At 47.5% G+C, this 19,646-nt stretch overlaps 1 protein-coding gene across 1 annotated transcript in view; it reads left to right on the top strand.

The window, feature by feature from the left end:
- The first annotated feature begins 3,702 nt into the window (after positions 1-3,702).
- Positions 3,703-19,646, top strand: part of LBP (lipopolysaccharide binding protein) — a 30,131-nt gene continuing 14,187 nt past the window's right edge. Inside the window, exons 1-6 of the mRNA XM_067011741.1 lie at positions 3,703-3,893; positions 8,141-8,255; positions 9,403-9,531; positions 12,733-12,888; positions 13,405-13,468; positions 17,653-17,716. Of these exons, the coding sequence (XP_066867842.1) occupies positions 3,770-3,893; positions 8,141-8,255; positions 9,403-9,531; positions 12,733-12,888; positions 13,405-13,468; positions 17,653-17,716 (652 nt within the window). The 5' untranslated portion in view covers positions 3,703-3,769. The remainder of the gene's footprint in view (positions 3,894-8,140; positions 8,256-9,402; positions 9,532-12,732; positions 12,889-13,404; positions 13,469-17,652; positions 17,717-19,646) is intronic.

The following is a 19,646-nucleotide window of genomic DNA, read 5'->3' as shown; positions in this document are numbered from 1 at the left end:
CAAAAAAGAAATGATAATTGTGTGCTGTGATAGAGGTGTCAGCTAACGCTACAGTGGTGATCATACTACAATATATAAATACATCAAGTCAACACGTTATACAGCTTAAACTTACCTGTCAATTATATGTCAATGAAAATAAATTTTAAGATACAATAAATAAATGAGATCCCTGGGATCCGAGGAACACTGTCCTAGTCTAATACCTTCATCTGCATTTGGAGGCAAAGTGAGGATCAGAGAGGGGCATGGTTTACCCCGTGTCACACAGTCCATCAGGAGCAGAGCCTAGACAGGGACCCAGGCTTCCTTGCTGCCAGTGCGTCACATGTTCTGGCTCTGTGTTTCGACACACCCTGCTTCCTTCTCTTCAGCGGCCATGGCTCACGGGCCCAGCCGCTCCGCGGCATGTGGGATCTTCCCGGACCGGGGCACGAACCCGTGTCCCCTGCATCGGCAGGCGGATTCTCAACCACTGCGCCACCAGGGAAGCCCTGCTGTGTACTTTTAGTTCTGTCTCACTGGCTACTGTTCCCGCACAAGACCTGTTCAGACTTTGGAAAAGAATTCAGAGCTCTCCACGAGAGGAAGGCATTTGCTACAAAAGGTCAATAACAGAAGAAATACTCAGTGTACCAACTGTGTCAATCAGGGTCTAGGCAGGAAATCAGAATCCAGCTCAGATGGTTCTTGGGATTCGAATGAAGGGGCTATTTACAGAGCTGGGGGACAGGCTTAAGGAAACCTGCGAAGGATGGGAGACCCCCAGGAGCTAGCCTCCCTAGTCTTGAAGCAGCAGAGAAAGCGGTAGGGGTGTCCCAGCCTGAGGGGGAGATGGGGAGGCTGGAGCCAAGGGTGAGAGGATTGTCAAGAGTGACGCAACCACGGCCAGACCTAAAATCCAAAGCAAGGAGGAAGCAGGGAGAAGTGCCCTGACCCTGCTCTCTTCCTGACCTCCGACCTCCTGCCGTGCTGGCCTTTGGCTGAGCCCAACTACAGGTGAGAAAACTGAGTCAGCGTGCCCAAGGTCACCCAGTGGGTGAGCCAGGATTCAAACCCAGGCCACCTGGTCTCAGCATCCATGCCCTTAACCTTTCACTTTTCCGATTTATGTTCATTCACTCAGTTATCTACTATGTGCTGCTCAGTATTCCAGGCACTGTGGTTTCCAAATTCTGGGTTTTCCAAATTCTTTTCGAGACTTTTGTGATCAGAGCACAGTAAACACCGTTCCTGTTAAAAGGGAGAGCGTTTTCTCTGCTGTAGGACCTGATGGTGGGGGAGTGACAGCGGCTTTGGCTTTCGTGGAGGTGGATGGACAGACTGGTAGGAGAAGAGTCCAAGTGTTCTGACCAGTGTTGGATTCATGCTGCTCCCAGGGGCCTCTGCTGGGTCCTGGGTCACCAGCAGGGACCTTGACCTGGGGGTGGGCACCTGTGGCGGCGGAGGCCGGGCCTGGGCCCATGGGGCACGCTGGCCAGCCGGGGAAGTTCTAAGGTCTAAAGCTCACTGTTATGGGAACTCCCGCCTCTGCAAACAGCCCCCAGCCTGGACATTCTCAGACCTCTGCCAGAGGAAGAGTGACATCTGTGTCCCCATGAGGTCCCCACTCTCTAGAACGTCCTCCCTCGTCTCTAAGCTGGAAGGGCCCATGGGAGTCACCTGCTCTGTGCCCCTCATTTTACAGAGGGGAAACTTAGGCACAGGAGGAGACAAGGCTTGCTGAGGGCCCCATGGCCAGGCAGAAGCCAGATCGGAACCTTGGTTTCCCGGCTCCCAGCCCAGCGCCCCTCCCTACCTCCCGCAGGCAGAGTCCAGGGAGCAGATGCCCCCAGGCACACTGCTGCCAGGCTTTTGTCCTTGTTCTTTGCTGGCCTGGAATGGCTCTTCCAAAGTCCACCTCCTCCTCAGCCTTAGGGTCCCAGCTCAGCATGTCACCTCAGAGAAGCCTCCTCTGACCATTGCTTTGGAATGGCATCCCACAGATCCGGGTTCAAATCCCTGCTGGGTGACTATGGCTTAATCACTTCACCCTTCTGAGCCTTAGTTTTTTCAGCTCAAAATGAGACTTCAATATTCACCATAAAGGGCTGCTGCAGGGCCAAGAGGGGCTGTGTGGCATAACCAGCATGGTGCCCCGCGCATAGTAGGCACTCAATAAATGCTGCTTTTCTGCCAGTTCCAAAGGAAGGATCATAGAATTCACAAGGCTCAGCCCTGCCCTCAGGAGCACTCAGGCCTCTTGCAGGGGGATTGGGGGGTGGGACACAGGACCCCCAAAACCTCAGCCTGATCGACAGAAACAATAGGACACAGAGGAGCAGAGAGGCCCCAGTGTGGGCTTCCCTGTGCTCAGCATGGGAAGTTCTGATCCCAACCCCAAATCCAGTGCCTTTTATGACCCACTGGGAAGAAACCCTGTCACTCCTGCCATAGTCAGTGTGTTGAGGCAGTCCAAAGACCCACCCAGTTTCGAGGTGAAGACACAGAGACCCCACCTTTTGATGGAAAGAGTATCAAAGAATTTGTGGACATATTTTTAAAGTACCACAATTACAGAAAAGCAGAGAGTGGTTAATGCTATGATGGAGAAAGTGCAAAGGTTTCTGGGATCTCAGAGGAAGACCTTCCTCTAATCCAGGGAAATATGGAGGTGATCGGGGAAGGCTTCCTGGAGGTGGGGGCAAAACAAAACTCACGAATATAGGGAGTCCTTGGGAGGGGAGAGATCCCTACAAATTAAGCACAATCCCTACTATAAAATTTGTTTCCCAGAATAAAATTTTATTTTCTTTACTTACTGCAAATACAATATATCCCAAGAAAATAAAAATTGAAATACCAGCAAACAAAAAGGTTTTCAAAACACCCATAATCCTGCCCATCCAACCAGAAACAATCCCTCATAACTCCTTGCTAAGAATTTTCCAGGTTGGCAAACGTGAGAATAGAACAAAGAAAGAGAACCTCACCCTATGATGCCATTGGCAATGGGCCCCTCATAAGCATCTTTCTGAAGTATCAAGAAATACATTTATTTCTGCAGTCTCACTTTAAATGTATGATAGTATACCCAGTGCTCTTTTGTTGAACGCCTTAGGTTGGGTCCCACTCCGACCTTGCTGATGTCACACGGAGCAGCAAAGGGCATCCTACTGCTGTGACATATTTCCACACTGACTTAATTATGTACTTAGAGTCAAGTGCCAGAAGTAGAATTACTGGGTCACTGGGCGTGCAGGTGTTTAAGGATTTGCCAAGTTGCCTTCCAGAAAATTTTACCACTAGCAAGGCTTGAGAAGCCTGTTTTCCCATCGGGGATGGGGAGCGGGGGTGTGGGACGGAGATTTCTTTTTCACATAAACTGAGGTGAGTATAACTCAGCTGGCTGGACTCCCAGCTCTGCCACCTGCCGGGTGTGTGAGCTTGAGCCGGTGACCTGGCCCCTCTGAGCCTCAGCTTCCTTGTCTATAAAACTGAGCCTTGCTGGAAATGAACGTGGGGTTTTTGTGGGAAGGGGAGGACAGAGAGTGTCACCTGGGCCAGGCCAACTCATCCTCTCACCCGGGGCGGCGACAGCAGGCTTTTAAGTATGACCCATGACCCCAACAGTGTCGCAAGCAGATTCCAGTCACTAGGCCTCCCCTTCCTGATTCCAGGAACCCACCCCGCTCAGGAGCTGCCCCAGGCCTCAGGCCTCAGTTATGTAAGGGAGCTGGGCCCAGCCTGAGGCTGCGACAGACCTGGCCCAGCCCTCTGGGAACCCAGGATGGGGACCTCGGCTGGGGCCCTGTCCTCCCTCCTGCTGGGAATGCTGCTCACATCGACCCCCGGGGCCCTGGGTGCCAACCCTGGCCTGGTCGCCAGGATCACCGACAAGGGCTTGGAGTATGGTAAGGAGCTGCGGTTGTTGGCTGGACTTGGCTGATGCACTTGGCCCCAGGCTGCTCTGGGTATGACGGGGGACACAGAGGGGACTCTCTCCCTTGGGGTGGTGCAGCCTTCCCAGCCAGGCAAACCTAGCTCGGGTTCTGGCCTCGTCACCCAACCCCTGGGCCACTTGGGCATGTTACTTGTCTTAGCTGGGCTCCCCACTAGCCAACAGAGATAAAGATTTGGGTGCGAGTAGTTGATTTGGGAGATGATTCCAGGAAACACTGTAAGAGAGTAGTGATGTGAGATGAGAAAGGCAAGGTGGCCAGGAGAGACGTATCATTAAACCAGCTACTGCCTCAGTGATGGGAACAGTTCCGTTGGAATATTTTTGCTCGAGTTTGAAAACATATGCCTTCAAACTACATGTCAGGGACTTCCCTGGCGGTCCAGTGGTTAAGACTCTGCACTCCCAATGCACGGGGCACGGGTTTGATCCCTGGTCAGGGAACTAAGATCCCACATGCTGTGCAGCACAGCCAAAAAATAAACAAAAAACAAAAAAATGTATATTAAAAAAAAAAAAAAAGACTAGGGACTTCCCTGGTGGTGCAGTGGTTAAGAATCCGCGTGCCAACGCAGGGGACGGGTTTGAGCCCTGGTCCAGGAAGATCCCACATGCTGCAGAGCAACTAAGCCTGTGCGCCACAACTACTGAGCCTGCACTCCAGAGCCCATGAGCCACAACTACTGAGCCCGCATGCCACAACTACTGAAGCCCGTGCGCCTAGAGCCCGTGCTCCACAGTAAGAGAAGCCACCACAGTGCCTGCGTATTGCAACGAAGAGTAGCCCCTGCTCACTGCAACTAGAGAAAGCCCGAGTGCAGCAACAAATAAATAAATAAATTAATTAATTAATTTTTAAAAATTGATGTCAGAATGGTGGTTACCACCCGGAAGGGGCACAGGGAGCCTGCAGGGGTGCTGGGAATGCCCTGCATCTTACTCTGGGCGGTGGTTACATAAACATGTAAAAGTTACCTGGCAATACCTTTTTTTTTTTTTTTTTTTTGTGGTATGCGGGCCTCTCACTGTTGTGGTCTCTCCTGTTGCGGAGCACAGGCTCCTGACTCACAGGCTCAGTGGCCATGGCTCATGGGCCCAGCCGCTCCGCAGCATGTGGGATTTTCCTAGACCAGGGCACAAACCCGTGTCCCCTGCATCGGCAGGCGGATTCTCAACCACTTAGCCACCAGGGAAGCCCTCCTGGCAATACCTTTAAGATTAGTGCCCTTTAGGTTATACCTCTACGGATGTTATACCTCAGTTTTAAAGAATGGACAAAAGTAGGACTATATTTTATTTTTTATTGGAATATAGTTGATTTACAATATTGTGTTAGTTTCAGGTGTACAGCAAACTGATTCAGGCTTTTTTTTTTTGCAGATTATATTCCATTATAGGTTATTACAAGATACTGAATACAGTTCCCTGTGCTATACAGTAAATCCTTGTTGCATATCTATTTTACGTGCAGCAGTTTGTATCTGTTAATCCCATACTCCTAATTTGTCCCTCCTCCATACCTTTCATAACCATGCTTGTTTTCTATGTCTGTGAGTTTGTTTCTGTTTTGTATATAGATTCATTTGTAGTATTTTTTTAAAAGATGCTAAAACAAAGCCTCAGAAATAATCTGTCCAAGGGGCAAGGGATCTAGGGTATTTATATACCGCTCCGCTCAGCACTTGATGGAGGGCTGCTCCTCACATTTATGGAGGCTCAATTGCCTTATCTGTTCACTGGGGTAATAACATTCCCTCAGGTAGAGTCGTTGGGAGCCCAGATTGGCTGGGGACACAGAGAGGGAAATCAAAGAAGGCTTCTTGGAGGAGGTGAGGTAGAAAAGATATGCTTACCAGGGACAAGAGATAGCATTTTGACAGAGAGACTGGCTCATGCATTTGCTGGAGGGAGGACTGCAAAGTGGTATGAGGCGGAGTCGGGGAGACCCCTGGTCATCTGTGTACACATACCCTCCCTGAGGGCAGAATCCTGGGTCTCTCATACCTCAGATAAACAGAAGGTCCTACCAAATGCTGTTTATATTGAAACCCTAGATCAGGCAAAATTTGCCTTTTGCTCCTTTCCACTGTGTAAACGTAACCAGTCCTCCAGAGTTGGACATTTTGGTCCTTTCCATATTTTTAACGACATAAACCTTGCATTTACTGAGTACCTGATGTATCAGGCACCAAGCAAGGGTGCTTTTTAAAAAAAATTAAATTTAATTAATTAATTTATTTTTTAACATCTTTTTTTGTTTGTTTGTTTGTTTGTTTGTTTTGGTTTTTTTTTTGTGGTACTCGGGCCTCTCACTGTTGTGGCCTCTCCCGTTGCGGAGCACAGGCTCCGGACGCGCAGGCTCAGTGACCATGGCTCACGGGCCCAGCCGCTCCGCAGCATGTGGGATCTTCCCCGACCGGGGCACGAACCCGTGTCCCCTGCATCGGCAGGTGGATTCTCAACCACTGCACCACCAGGGAAGCCCTTAACATCTTTATTGGAGTATAATTGCTTTACATTGCTGTGTTAATTTCTGCTGTATGACAAAGTGAATCAGCTATACATATACATATATCCCCATATCTCCTCCCTCTTGCGTCTCCCTCTCACCCTCCCTATCCCACCCCTCTAGGTGGTCACAAAGCACCGAGCTGATCTCCCTGTACTATGCAGCTGCTTTCCGCTAGCTATCGATTTTACTTTTGGTAGTGTATATATGTCCATGACACTCTCTCACTTCGTCTCATCTTACCCTTCCCCCTCCCTGTGTCCTCAAGTCCATTCTCTATGTCTGTGTCTTTATTCCTGTCCTGCCCGTAGGTTCTTCAGAATCATTATTTTTTTTGGATTCCATACATATGTTAGCATATGATATTTGTTTTTCTCTTTCTGACTTACTTCACTCTGTATGACAGACTCTGTGTCCATCCACCTCACTACAAATAACTCAACTTCATTTCTTTTTATGGCTGAGTAATATTTCAGTGTATATATGTGCCACATCTTTATCCATTCATCTGTCAATGGACACTTAGTTTGCTTCCATGTCCTGGCTATTGTAAACAGAGCTGCAATGAATATTGTGGTACGTGAGTCTTTCTGAATTATGGTTTTCTCAGGGTATATGCCCAGTAGTGGGATTGCTGGGTCATATGGTAGCTCTATTTTTAGTTTTTTAAGGAACCTCTATACTGTTCTGCATAGCGGCTGTATCAATTTACATTCCCACCAACAGTGCAGGAGGGTTCCCTTTTCTCCACACCCTCTCCAGCATTTATTGTTTGTAGATTTTTTGATGATGGCCATTCTGACCGGTGTGAGGTGATACCTCATTGTAGTTTTGATTTTCATTTCTCTAATGACTAGTGATATTGAGCATCCTTTCATGTGTTTGTCGTCAATCTGTGTATCTTCTTTGGAGAAATGTCTGTTTAGGTCTTCTGCCCATTTTTGGACTGGGTTGTTTGTTTTTTTGATATTGAGCTGCATGAGCTGCTTGTAAATTTTGGAGATTAATCCTTTGTCAGTTGCTTCATTTGCAAATATTGTCTCCCATTCTGAGGGCTGTCTTTTCATCTTGTTTATGGTATCCTTTGCTGTGCAAAAGCTTTTAAGTTTCATTAGGTCCCATTTGTTTATTTTTGTTTTTATTTCCATTTCTCTAGGAGGTGGGTCAAAAAGGATAAGCAAGGGTGCTTTTTATCCTGTCAGCCCCTTTTTGCTTTGCCATGATCTCTTTTAACCCTCATGTTACCCCAGTGAGGAAAGTATTATTATCATTGCTATTTGACCGACAGAGAACACCAAGGTTGAAAACTTGCTCAAGGTCACCCACCTAGAAAGGTGCCAACACCAGAATCCTAGCCCTAAAGTCCTTACAGTCTCTTCTACACAGGCCGGATGCCATGAAGGACAGGAAAGAGGGCCACCCTCCAAGCACACCGCACTCCTCCCTCTCGGAGCTGCTGACAAAGACACTGTGTCCTCATCCATAACATGAGCATGAACATAACTACCCCACCATGAATGCAGTGATGTTCCTGAGTGTTTCTTGCTACTTGATGCTCTAGAGGGGCTCAATAACCTGCAACTGTAATTAATGCTTGACCTCTTTCCCCAGGACAGGTGGGAGCCACTGAAGGGTTTAGAGGGAGGGAGGCAGTCTGACTAGGCTGACTCCCAGCTTTTTCCCAACCACAGTGGCCCAAGAGGAGCTGGTGGCTCTGCAGAGTAAACTGTATGATATCACACTGCCCGACTTCAGTGGGGACGCCAAGGTCAAACACATCGGCAATGTGCACTATGAATTCCACAGGTGGGGCTCTGAGGTGACTGGGCAGGGGCCGGGGGCATCCAGAGAGGAAGGGAGGGAGAGCCCCAGGACTGGCTCGGGACATCTCTGGGGCAGACGGTGGGATGGTTCCTTGCAGAATTCAGAGGGAAGTTCTGGGAGGAACTTGGGCCCCTTCATTCATTCATACAACAAATATTAATGAAGACCCACTAGCTGTGTGACCTGAGCCTCAGCTTCCTTATCTGTTAAATGGGGATAACTTGCTGCCTCTTTGGAGTGATAATCCAGGCTCTGGCCTGGCCACTGGAGGTAGTCTGGAAGGGAAGCTTAAACATTGTTTTAAATAAACCTTAAATTTTAGATGTAGTAGCCCTCTTAGCCCTGAGTTTGGCACATCTGGAGGAGTCAGCTAAAGTTTCCTGGACGTGGTGGCATTTGAGCTGAGTCTTCAAAGGATATTTAGACCTGAGCAGCCGATGCTTTTTTTAAAAAAAGTCGTCAAACACTTTTTGAAGGATTAACAATGGAGCGGGAGCAATTGAGCCCACAGCTCATCACGCCCCTCTCTGCTCACCACTGATGGCTTCATTCAGTCCTTTTTTAATTCAGTCCATCAGTAAACATCTGTTGGGCACCTACTGTGTACCGGGCAAAGAAGATGGAACTTGACCATTCTTTTCCCACTGATGGCTCCACAATACATGTCAGATGGGCTTCTCCCAGCCCTTTTGTGTCTCTTCTTGAGGCTGCCTTTGGCCTTCTCTGAATCTGATTCCCCCACCCGGAGGTGTGGATGATGAGCTGCATCTATGCACCCTACTCAGGATCCCAGCCAGGGGCACATGAGCTCTGACCCTGACTGTGCAGCTTTGGGCAAATGCATCCCTTCTGAGAGGTTCTATGTCCCCCTCTGTAAAAAGGGAACCTGAACAGTGCTGAACCCCTCTGTGAGACAAACTGACATAGTGCATGTAAAGTACTTGGCATGGCTGCCTGGTCAGTGCCGGGCACACAGCAGGTAAGTGCGGGGAGCCAGAAGCCTGTCTGATGCAGGCTCAGCTGGCCTAGTCCCCGTAGGATGGGGGCGGGGGGCAAGAGCAAGACCCCTGCTGAGGCTGGACCAGCCTCTGCCTCCGGGCTGATGCAGCTTCTGTGGGTCTCTCTCCAGTCTGGACATCCACAGCTGTGAGCTGCTCGGCTCTGCTCTGAAGCCCCTCCCCAGCCACGGCCTGCATTTCTCCATCTCCGACTCTTTCATCAGAGTCAAGGGCAAGTGGAAGGTGCGCAAGTGGATACTGTAAGTTGACTCTGCTTCCAGGCCCTCGGAACCTTGGCTTTGGCTTTCATTCCACCCTTCTTGGGTCCAAGGTGTTCCTAGCTTTCCCCCATAGCAGACTCCAAGGCAAGAATTCAAGTGCAAGTACTTTATCTGGGGAGCGACCTAAGGAAACATAGAGGAGGTGTGCAAAAGTGAGGTGGGGAAGAAGGAGGTCGGCTTGGCAGCTACTGGAGCTCAACCCTCCCGGGGGACCCCTGGGGACAGTGTAGGCAGAGCACACCTCTGAGGTACCCCAACCTCCTGTTTGCCATTGGTCAAGGGTAGCTCTCAGGGGCACGACCTCTCCAGCACTTTGAACTGTTCTCTGACCTCTGAGGTCCTTGGATGGAAGGTGGGTTAGTCTCCTTGGGCTACCATAATGAAATGTCACAGACTAGGGGGTTCAACCAACAGAAGTTTATTTTCTCACACTTCTGGAGGCTGCAAGTCCAAGATCAAGATGTGGGCAGGTTTAGTGTCTTCTGAGACTTCTTTCCTGGGCTTGCAGATGGCTGCTCTGTTGCCATGTCCACACATGGTCATCCCTCCATGAGCCTGTATCCCTGGTGCTTCTCTATGTGTCCAAATCTCCTCTTCTTAGAATGACAGATTGGACTCTAGCCGACCCTAATGGTCTCATTTTAACTGAATCACTGTCTCAAATACAGTCACATTCTGCTTACTGAGGGACCTTCAACATTTGAATCTGGGGGGACACAGTTCAGCCCATAACAGGAGGGCAACTGTGGGTGACCTGGCCATATAGACACTGGAGACCTGCCCTGTCCTACACAGTAGCCTCCGGCCACATGTCCTTACTGAATACATGAAAAGTGGCTGGAACAAATGGGGATCTGTCGTAAGTGTGAAACACCAGATTTGAAGATTCAACACAAAAAAGAACATAAAGAATCTCATTAATAATTTTTACATTGATCACATGCTGAAATGATAATCATATACTATTAAAATGATTCTCACCTTTCTCCTTTTGCTTTTTTTTTTTTTTTTTTTTTTTTTTTTTGCGGTATGCTGGCCTCTCACTGTTGTGGCCTCTCCCGTTGCGGAGCACAGGCTCCGGACGCACAGGCTCAGCGGCCATGGCTCACGGGCTCAGTTGCTCCGCGGCATGTGGGATCTTCCCGGACCAGGGCACGAACCCGTGTCTCCTGCATTGGCAGGCAGATTCTCAACCACTGCGCCACCAGGGAAGCCCTCCTTTTGCTTTTTTTAAAGTGGCTACTAGAAAATTTTAAATTACCCATGTAGTTCACATTATATTTCTGTTGGACAACACTGCTTTAGAAAGATGCTCAGGGGCTTCCCTGGTGGCTCAGTGGTTGAGAGTCCGCCTGCCGATGCAGGGGACACGGGTTCGTGCCCCGGTCCGGGAAGATCCCACATGCCGCGGAGCGGTTGGGCCCGTGAGCCATGGCCGCTGAGCCTGCGCATCCGGAGCCTGTGCTCCGCAACGAGAGAGGCCACAACAGTGAGAGGCCCACGTACCGCAAAAAAAAAAAAAAAAAAGAAAGAAAGAAATAGAAAGATGCTCAGTATATAGGTCACCTATATTTGCATATTTATTCAATTTCCATGACAGGAATGAGGCCATACTCTTCAAGATCTCTTATATGAACATACGAATATCTACCTCATTCTTTTTTTTTAACTTTTTTTAAATGTAACTTTTTAAGATTTTTTTTTTTTTGATGTGGACCATTTTTAAAGTCTTTATTGAATTTGTTACAATACTGCTTCTGTTTTATGTTTTGGTTTTTTGGCCACGAGGCATGTGGGATCTTAGCTCCCCAACCAGGGATCAGACCAGCATCGCCCGCACTGGAAGGGGAAGTCTTAACCACTGGACCTCCAGGGAAGTCCCTGTAATATTTTTATTGAGGTGAAATTCACATAACATGAAACTAACCATTTTAAAGTATACAATTCAGTGGCATCTAATACATTCACAATGTTGTGCAACCACCACCTCTACCTAGTCCCACAATATTTCCATCACCCCAGAAGATACTCCATACCTATTAAGCACTAACTCCCCATTTCCCCCTCCCCCAGTCCTGGGCCACCACCAAACTGCCTCTGTCTCTATGGATTTGCCAATCCGGGACATATACATGAAATCGTATAGTATGTGACATTTTGTTTCTGACTTTTGTCATGTAGCATAATATTTTTGACGTTTATCCACACTACAGCATGCATCAGTGCTTTATTCTTTTGTATGGATGGGTAATATTTCACTGTATAACTAGACCACATTTGGCTTCATTCTTTTTAAAGACTGCATAGCATAGATGCCCACAACTTATTGAACCTATCCCAACTAGTTGACATTTAAGGTTATTTCCTCATTTCTTGCTATTACCCATGATGCTTCAATGAGCTGCCCCACACATATATCTTGACTGGATGAGCCACAGAGTAAAGACTTAGAAGTAAAATTACTGGGCCAAAGATTTGTGGTTAAAATCAGGATAGATCCCGCCAGTTTGTGTTCTAGATGTGCTTTCCCAACCAGTGTTTTGTTTCCCCATATCTTCACAAGCACTGGGTAGGAAAACTTCTAAACTTTCTATCAACCTGTTAGGTGAAAACTAGCATCACTGTTATTTTCATTTTTAATAACTTTTCATGTGCTTATTTGCAATTGAACTTCCTGTTCATATCTTTGATCTCTTTTTTTTCCTTTTGTCCTTTCCTTATTTCTTTGTATAGGCTTGTTCTTTGTGTATTAAGGAAATTAACTCATATATTAGCTCACATGTTATGGAAATTAGCTCTTTGCCTGGATCAAGATGCAATTTTTAAATTTTACTTTGCATATGGCATTTTTTTGTTATTGTTCACTAAAGTTTTAATTTTCAGTGCTGGCAAGTTTATCCACCATTTCCCTTATGGCTGCTGAGACTTGGATCTAACCTAGAAAGGCTTTTGCCCAACCCTGACCATAAGTAAATGAACCCAAGCTTTCTTCTTGATCTTTTATGGTCTTATTTGTAATAAATCTTTGCTTTGTAATAAATACGTGTAATAATTTTTGTAATTAAATTTTTACTGCAGCTTCACTTATTTGGGGGTAAGAATTGAGATTTATATTCCCCGCCCCCAATGGTGGCCAACCCTAGTCTAGGAATCAATTACTACTTCTCTTATCTCCTCTAGGAAACTAGACGGCTCCTTTGACGTGAAGGTCAAGGGTATCAACATTTCAGTCAATGTTCTCTTGGGCAGCGAGCCCTCTGGGAGACCCAAGGTCGCTGTTTCTAGCTGCTACAGCCGCATCCGTGATGTGGAGGTGCACGTGTCGGGAGATTTGGGGTAGGTCACCATTGGGACACTGACCAGCTTGACCCCTGGCTGCAGCCAGAGGCCCATCCAGCCCAAGGCCTGGCCACTGATAAGCATGAGGGTCCAGGCATAATGCATGGGTATATCACGTGCACTTGGAGGTAATTCTTTGGGGGACCTGCTGAAATTAACAGAAGCAGATTTAAGCTCGGAGTACTAGTGTGCCATTTCCACCAAAAAACAAACTTCACCACCAACAGGCAAGTGCAATTCGGCTACTGAAGAAACACAAAGGCTTTTGGCCAAAGGAGAGTTTGTGGAAACTATATAAACCCTGGAGCAAGTCTCTTCAAGTCTCAGTTTTGTTGATTAGAATAACATGGATTCTCCAGCCCCTCCCCCAAATCTACTGACTTTGGGGCACAGCAGGGGACCAGACTGGGGTGGGGAGGGCTCCCTTGGGGACTGGCCTGGCTCTCCCTACTGCCCCACTGTCCCTGCATTCAGTGGCACACAGCTGATCGTCCACTGTGCTTCTCTCTCCAGGTGGCTGCTGAATCTCTTCCACCATCAGACTGAGTCCAAGTTCCAAAGAGTATTGGAGAGCAAGGTAAGAATGTCCAAGTGGCTGGCGCTGCCGAGCCACTCAAGGGGCTGGGCCCAGGTCCTTAATGGGCTCTGGCCTTGAACAGCCCTAAGGGCTGGCCCAGGCACACTTGGGCTCAAGGCCCAGAGAGGACAAATCAAGGTCATGAAGCTGGTGTGCGGCAGAGCTGGGGGTAAAATGTAGCTCTCTGGACTCCGAGTCTATCCAGTTAGACAGAAAATGGTTAGATGCTTGGCCAAGGGTAAAACAGCAGGGGCCAAATGGAGACGCCTGCTTGGCCTTGCTCACCGCCCGCCCCGGCCCTGCAGGCCACAAACGCAAAAAAGAAAATCAACACTTAGGTGGCTGCAGAGACCGAGCAGGAAACTTTGGGAGTGTGTGGACCAGATGGGAGTTCTGGTTCCTACCTGGGCGATGAGCACCTGCTTTGTACGTGGAAGCAGCAACAGAGTGTCAGTTCTTCCCATTAAAAAAAATTATGTGAAATCTCCAAATTTTGGAATCTCTGGCTCAAAGAAAGAGGTTTCATGTTAACTTTCAGTTCTCACACTCACTCATTTCACCCCCAAATCCCATTTCTGGGGTATCATATACCTGGAGCTGTGTCTGTAGCGATGACTGTGCTTGGGAAGGAGAAAGTAACAAAGGAGGAAAAAACACGTGCACACACCCTCTTGGTTCAACATCTGGTTTGGCTTTGAGTGCCTCCTGGTGGTTGAAGCGAGAATAGCATGCAAACCCCACAGATTGGATGTAGCAAGCCGCCTTCTGTTCCTCGTCTTATCCTGGTGTCCTGGGGTCTAGGTGAGCTTGGGAAATATGCCAGCCTCCTTCTCAAGCACCCCATTGCCATGTTGCCATGCCTTTCTGAGTGGGACATAATATTCTTCAGTGGTTTGGATTTATACTCCCCTGTTGATGATGGAGATAATAATGATTAATAATAATAATATATAAAAATAGTACCATGTTACAATTAATAATAATATAATCATTATCACGGTAATAAGTTACTCTGATAATTATTATTTTGATAAATTAATATAATTAATGTTATACAGAATGTGTCACTGCATAACCATTCTTTTTTTTTTTTTTTTTTGCGGTACGCGGGCCTCTCACTGCTGTGGAGCACAGGCTCTGGACGCGCAGGCCCAGCAGCCATGGCTCACAGGCCCAGCCGCTCTGCGGCATGTGGGATCTTCCCGGACCGGGGCACGAACCCGTGTCCCCTGCATCAGCAGGCGGACTCTCAACCACTGCGCCACCAGGGAAGCCCTAACTATTCTTATTTATAATAATAATGGTGGCTATTTGTTAAGCCTGTGGTTTGGCTAAGAATAACGTACTAATCACTTCACATAGGCAATGCCGCTGGATCTTAACCACAGCCTCTGAAGGAGATACCGTTTCCCACGTCTGATGGAGAAGGCTCTGAGTGTGGAGTAACTTGTTCAGTAGTCACCTTGTTGATAAGAGGCTAGGTCAGGATTTGAATTTCCTGGAGCTTGGAGCAGCTTGTACCAAAGGCCTTGTGGGGGCTGGTGTCTCAGGAAAGATGGAGATCTCTCTCCCCTGACCCCTGATCTTTTTTTCTTAAATTTATTTATTTATTTATTTATTTTGGTTGTGTTGCGTCTTTGTTGCTGCGTGGGGGTTTTCTCTACTTGCGGTGAGCGGGGACTACTCTTCGTTGTGGTGCGCGGGCTTCTCGTTGCAGTGGTTTCACTTGTTGCAGAGCACGGGCTCTAGGTGCACGGGCTTCAGTAGTTGTGGCATGTGGGCTCATTAGTTGTGGCTCGTGGGCTCTAGAGTGCAGGCTCGGTAGTTGTGGCACACGGGCTTAGTTGCTCAGCCGCATGTGGGATCTTCCCAGACCAGGGCTCGAACCCGTGTCCCCTGCATTGGCAGGTGGATTCTTAACTACTGCGCCACCAGGGAAGTCCTGACCCCTGATCTTTATGGGCTTCAGAAACCTCCTTCTCCCAGGGCAACTAAGAGCCTGGTGCAGAACCGTTCGGCTTCCCCATTCAGGGAGGGATGTGGTATCTGACTAGCAGGGCTAAGAATAAATGAGTCCTTGCTGAGTGCTTACTCTCTGGGCCATACATACTCATCATCTTATAACCTCACCGCACCCCCGCCAAACACCCCGGAAAGCACTGGGCCTTGTCACTATATCCTGAGGTGAGGACCCCAAAGCAGAGAGAGATTCTGCAAAGGTCACACAGCCACTAGAGACTTAGAAGGATTGAACCCAGGTTTTCAGACTTCCCTACTACACCCTTAACCACTGCCCCAACCTGCCTCTCTGGGAGACCTTACTGCGTGTCTGGAGCCGAAGCACCTGAAGGCCTCCCTTCCCCCTTTGGGTGAGGTCGACAGAGTTTCCTGGCTCCTTTGAAACCAACCATGAAGGTTCCTCACCATCTCTTTGCTTTATTTCTGGCAGCTCCCCACTACCAAACTCTTCTCCCAGAAACTAGGCCAGCTGCAAAGGGAGGTGAAGATTTCACCCCTTGTCTGCCCAACCCCTAGCCTAGTCCTTCCCCACAACCCTGTGCCTGGTTTATGCCTGCTCACCCTTTAGCTTGCCTTTACAATGCCATCTCTTCAAGGGAGCCGTCGGTGACCCCCTCACTAGGCCAGGGCCCCATCCACGCTCTTGGATGCCCTGCGCATATGCCCCTCCAACCACTGTATCTGTGCATCCGTTTGCACCACAGGTGATAGCTGGTTAATCAAAAAAGCTGTTGGGCTTCCCTGGTGGCGCAGTGGTTGAGAGTCCGCCTGCGGATGCAGGGAACGCGGGTTCGTGCCCCGGTCCGGGAAGATCCCACATGCTGCGGAGCGGCTGGGCCCGTGAGCCATGGCCACTGAGCCTGCTCGTCCGGAGCCTCTGCTCCTCAACGGGAGAGGCCACAACAGGGAGAGGCCCACGTACTGAAAAAAAAAAAAAAAAAAGAAAAAAAAAAAAGCTGTTTAAAGTGAGGACTCACTCATACACACCTGAACAAAGAAAATATTTACATATGAATCCAAATGTTTTAAGATACAGTAAATGTAAATTCAGTTGACCTAGGCCCAGAACTGTTCTTTGTAAATAGTCTCTTGATTGGCATTGCACTGTCCTTCTTTCATTCAACATGCATCTGCTACAAATTCCAGCTCAGATTTCTTTAACCACAATGAGATCTAAAGACATCTGCAAAGCAATCCCAATGCAGAATCCTTCTAGATTTTTATGATTGTCTTCCTTGTAAGCTTTTCTGGTCCACACCAATTTACCAGCATTTTCTTTAAGCAACTCACCTTTCCAAAACACTTACCATAGGTTTTTGGGAATTCCCTGGTGGTCCAGTGGTTAGAACTCTGCACTTTCACTGCTGAGGGTGTAGATTTGATACCTGGTCAGGGCACTAAGATTCCTCAAACGATGAGGCATGGCCCAAAAAAAAAAAAAAGAGAGAGAAGGAAAGAAAACGTAGGTTTTCATAGAAACAACTCGTCTCAGTCGTATTTCATGGGTTTACATAAGAAATAATTTGAGTGATTCCAATAACAAGGAAAGCCAACAGGTTAGAGAACACACATTTCCTTTTCTTGAAACGCACGCAGCTCAACTGGGGCAAAAATTTCTGAGTGCTTAGTGTGTGTGTGGTAGTCTGCTGGATGGGAGGGTTCAGTCTTCTATGGGCAGCAGGGGACATGGGGACTATTGATCAATCCAGCTAACCTGTTAAATGATGACATTTAAGAAGTATCTGCATTAAGTATACACTTATTTGTGTGGCTATTGCTACTTACTGTCTAGTTCTGCTATTTCAACTCTAGACCCTGGGAGACCAGGGCATTCCAAAGGTAAACGTCCTTCATGATGGAGTTTCAGGCAGTGCCTCTAGCCATGTCCCCTCATCTGCTGCATAGGTGACTACCTAGCTCCGATTTCCAGTCCTGGGATGGACTTTGAGAAGTCCAACTGGACCCTATTGGGGTCTACATGGGGGCCGACATGTTTTTGATCATTTCTACTTTCTCAGTACCTGGCACACCATAAGCACTTATACATTTTTGTAGAATCAATGACCAATTAGCAAATAAGTGAAATAATGGAACTAAAGCAATTAGCACAGGGCCAGACCAAAGCCAGGGAACTCACTCAGGCTTTCTCTTCCCATATTTTTCAGATTTGCAAAGTAATCCAGGACTCAGTGACCTCTGACCTACAGCCTTATCTCCAAACTCTGCCAGGTAGGACACCCCACCCATCCCTGGGATACTTGATTTTTACTAATTTTTATAAGTGTATACATGTACCTTATAAAACCTTACGTGGAATAGAAGTGTTGAAAGTTAAAATTAAAATCCCCTTTTCTCCCCAAATTTTCTTCCAAGAGGTAACCTCTGTTTTGGGTGTATACTCTCAGATATTTCCTTTGAATGTACAAATATAAATATACACATACATAAACATATGACTATACATTCACATATGTATTCCTTTTGTTCATGAATATATGTGAACATGCATAATTATGAATATATATATTAGTCTATAATAATAGAGACATTGTTCTTTTGTAACTTGTATACTTTGGAGATCTTTTTACATCAGCACATATAAATTGATCTCATTTTTTAAAACTTTTGTGTAGAAGTTAATACAGAGAGAAAAGTGCTCAAATCATGAGTGAAGAGTTTTTAGAAATTTTTCACGAACTGATCACACGCACGTACCAGCTTCCAGATCAATATACAGAACACGACTGGCCTTTCAGAGTCCTCTCGTGTCTCTTTCTGACACTACCCACCCCTCAGGGTGACCCCTAACCCAGCTTCTCCCAGCAAAGATTAGTTTTGCACTTTGTACGTCAATGGAACCATACAGTAGAGTCTTTTATCAAGAGATGGAGGCTTTCTCTATTCAACTTTTTTTTTTAAAGGATACCTATTTTGTTTATTTATTTATTTATATTATTTTATTTATTTATTTTTGGCTGCGTTGGATCTTTGTTGCTGTGCGCGGGCTTTCTCTAGTTGCGGCGAACGGGGGCTACTCTTCGATGTGGTGCGCGGGCTTCTCATTGCGGTGGCTCCGCTTGTTGCAGAGCATGGGCTCTAGGCACGGGTTTCAGTAGTTGTGCCACATGGGCTTAGTTGCTCCGCGGCATGTGGGATCTTCCCAGACCAGGGATCAAACCCATGTCCCCTGCACTGGCAGGCGGATTCTTAAACACTGCGCCACCAGGGAAGCCCTATTCTACTTTAAAATATGAGGTCAATCCATATTGCTACACATCGTGAGTTCATTCATTCCCCTGCTGTGTCCACGTCTCTCCATTTATTTATCTATTGTACTATTGAAGGCCATTTGGGTAGTTTCAGTTTTAGACCATTGTGGGTAGGTGCTGTGAACAGTCTAGCTCCTGTGGATGCACGTCTTTGGATATATACCCAGGAGAGAAATTACAGGTTCTTGTGGTTCACATAGGTTCATCCTTACCAGATCCTGCCAAACAGTTTTCCAAAGTGGTTTTAATAGATCTCTCTCTTTTTTTTTTTTTTTTTTTTTGGCCACGCCGCATGGCTTGCAGGATCTTAGTTCCCTGACCAGGGATTGAACCTGTGCCCCCTGCAGTGGAAGCATGGAGTCCTAACTACTGGACCACCAGGGAATTTATTTTAATAGTTGCATAATGTTCTATCTTAACGGATGTCTCCATTTATTTAATAAGTCCCCAGCTGCTGGATAGGTAGGTTTCTTGCCGTCCTTTGCTATTGCCAACAGTGGGGCAGGGAGCACCTCACACCACCTCTTCCCCTTCAAATGTAGCAAGTGGAGGCCCCGGATCTCAGCTACACACATAAAGTGAGCAGAAACAGGCCCTGGCAAATTGTTGAGGTGTTCTCTCATGCCTTGGTCCCCAGGTCCTCCGCACTCACCTGTTGACATTCCCCTTCAGCAGAGACCCAGGTAGGCACAGACACCCAAGTGCTTGGGACAGAAAACTCCCGTCCCTCCACGGCCTTGGAGGGGAGTCTCTGAGCCCTTTGGACATGGCCCAGCCTTCCTGGTTATTTGGTTCATACTGGTAGGACGCTGGTTTCCTGGAAGATCAAGGTCTCGGTTGTAAACTTGGGGAGAAATAGCTTCGGCTGGAGAGTTTTTCCTATTGTGTGG

Source organism: Kogia breviceps, chromosome 14, assembly GCF_026419965.1.
Source record: "Kogia breviceps isolate mKogBre1 chromosome 14, mKogBre1 haplotype 1, whole genome shotgun sequence".
Taxonomy (NCBI): Eukaryota; Metazoa; Chordata; class Mammalia; order Artiodactyla; family Physeteridae; genus Kogia; species Kogia breviceps.
Note: the sequence above shows the minus strand (reverse complement) of the source record. Positions and strands in the feature narration are given on the sequence as shown.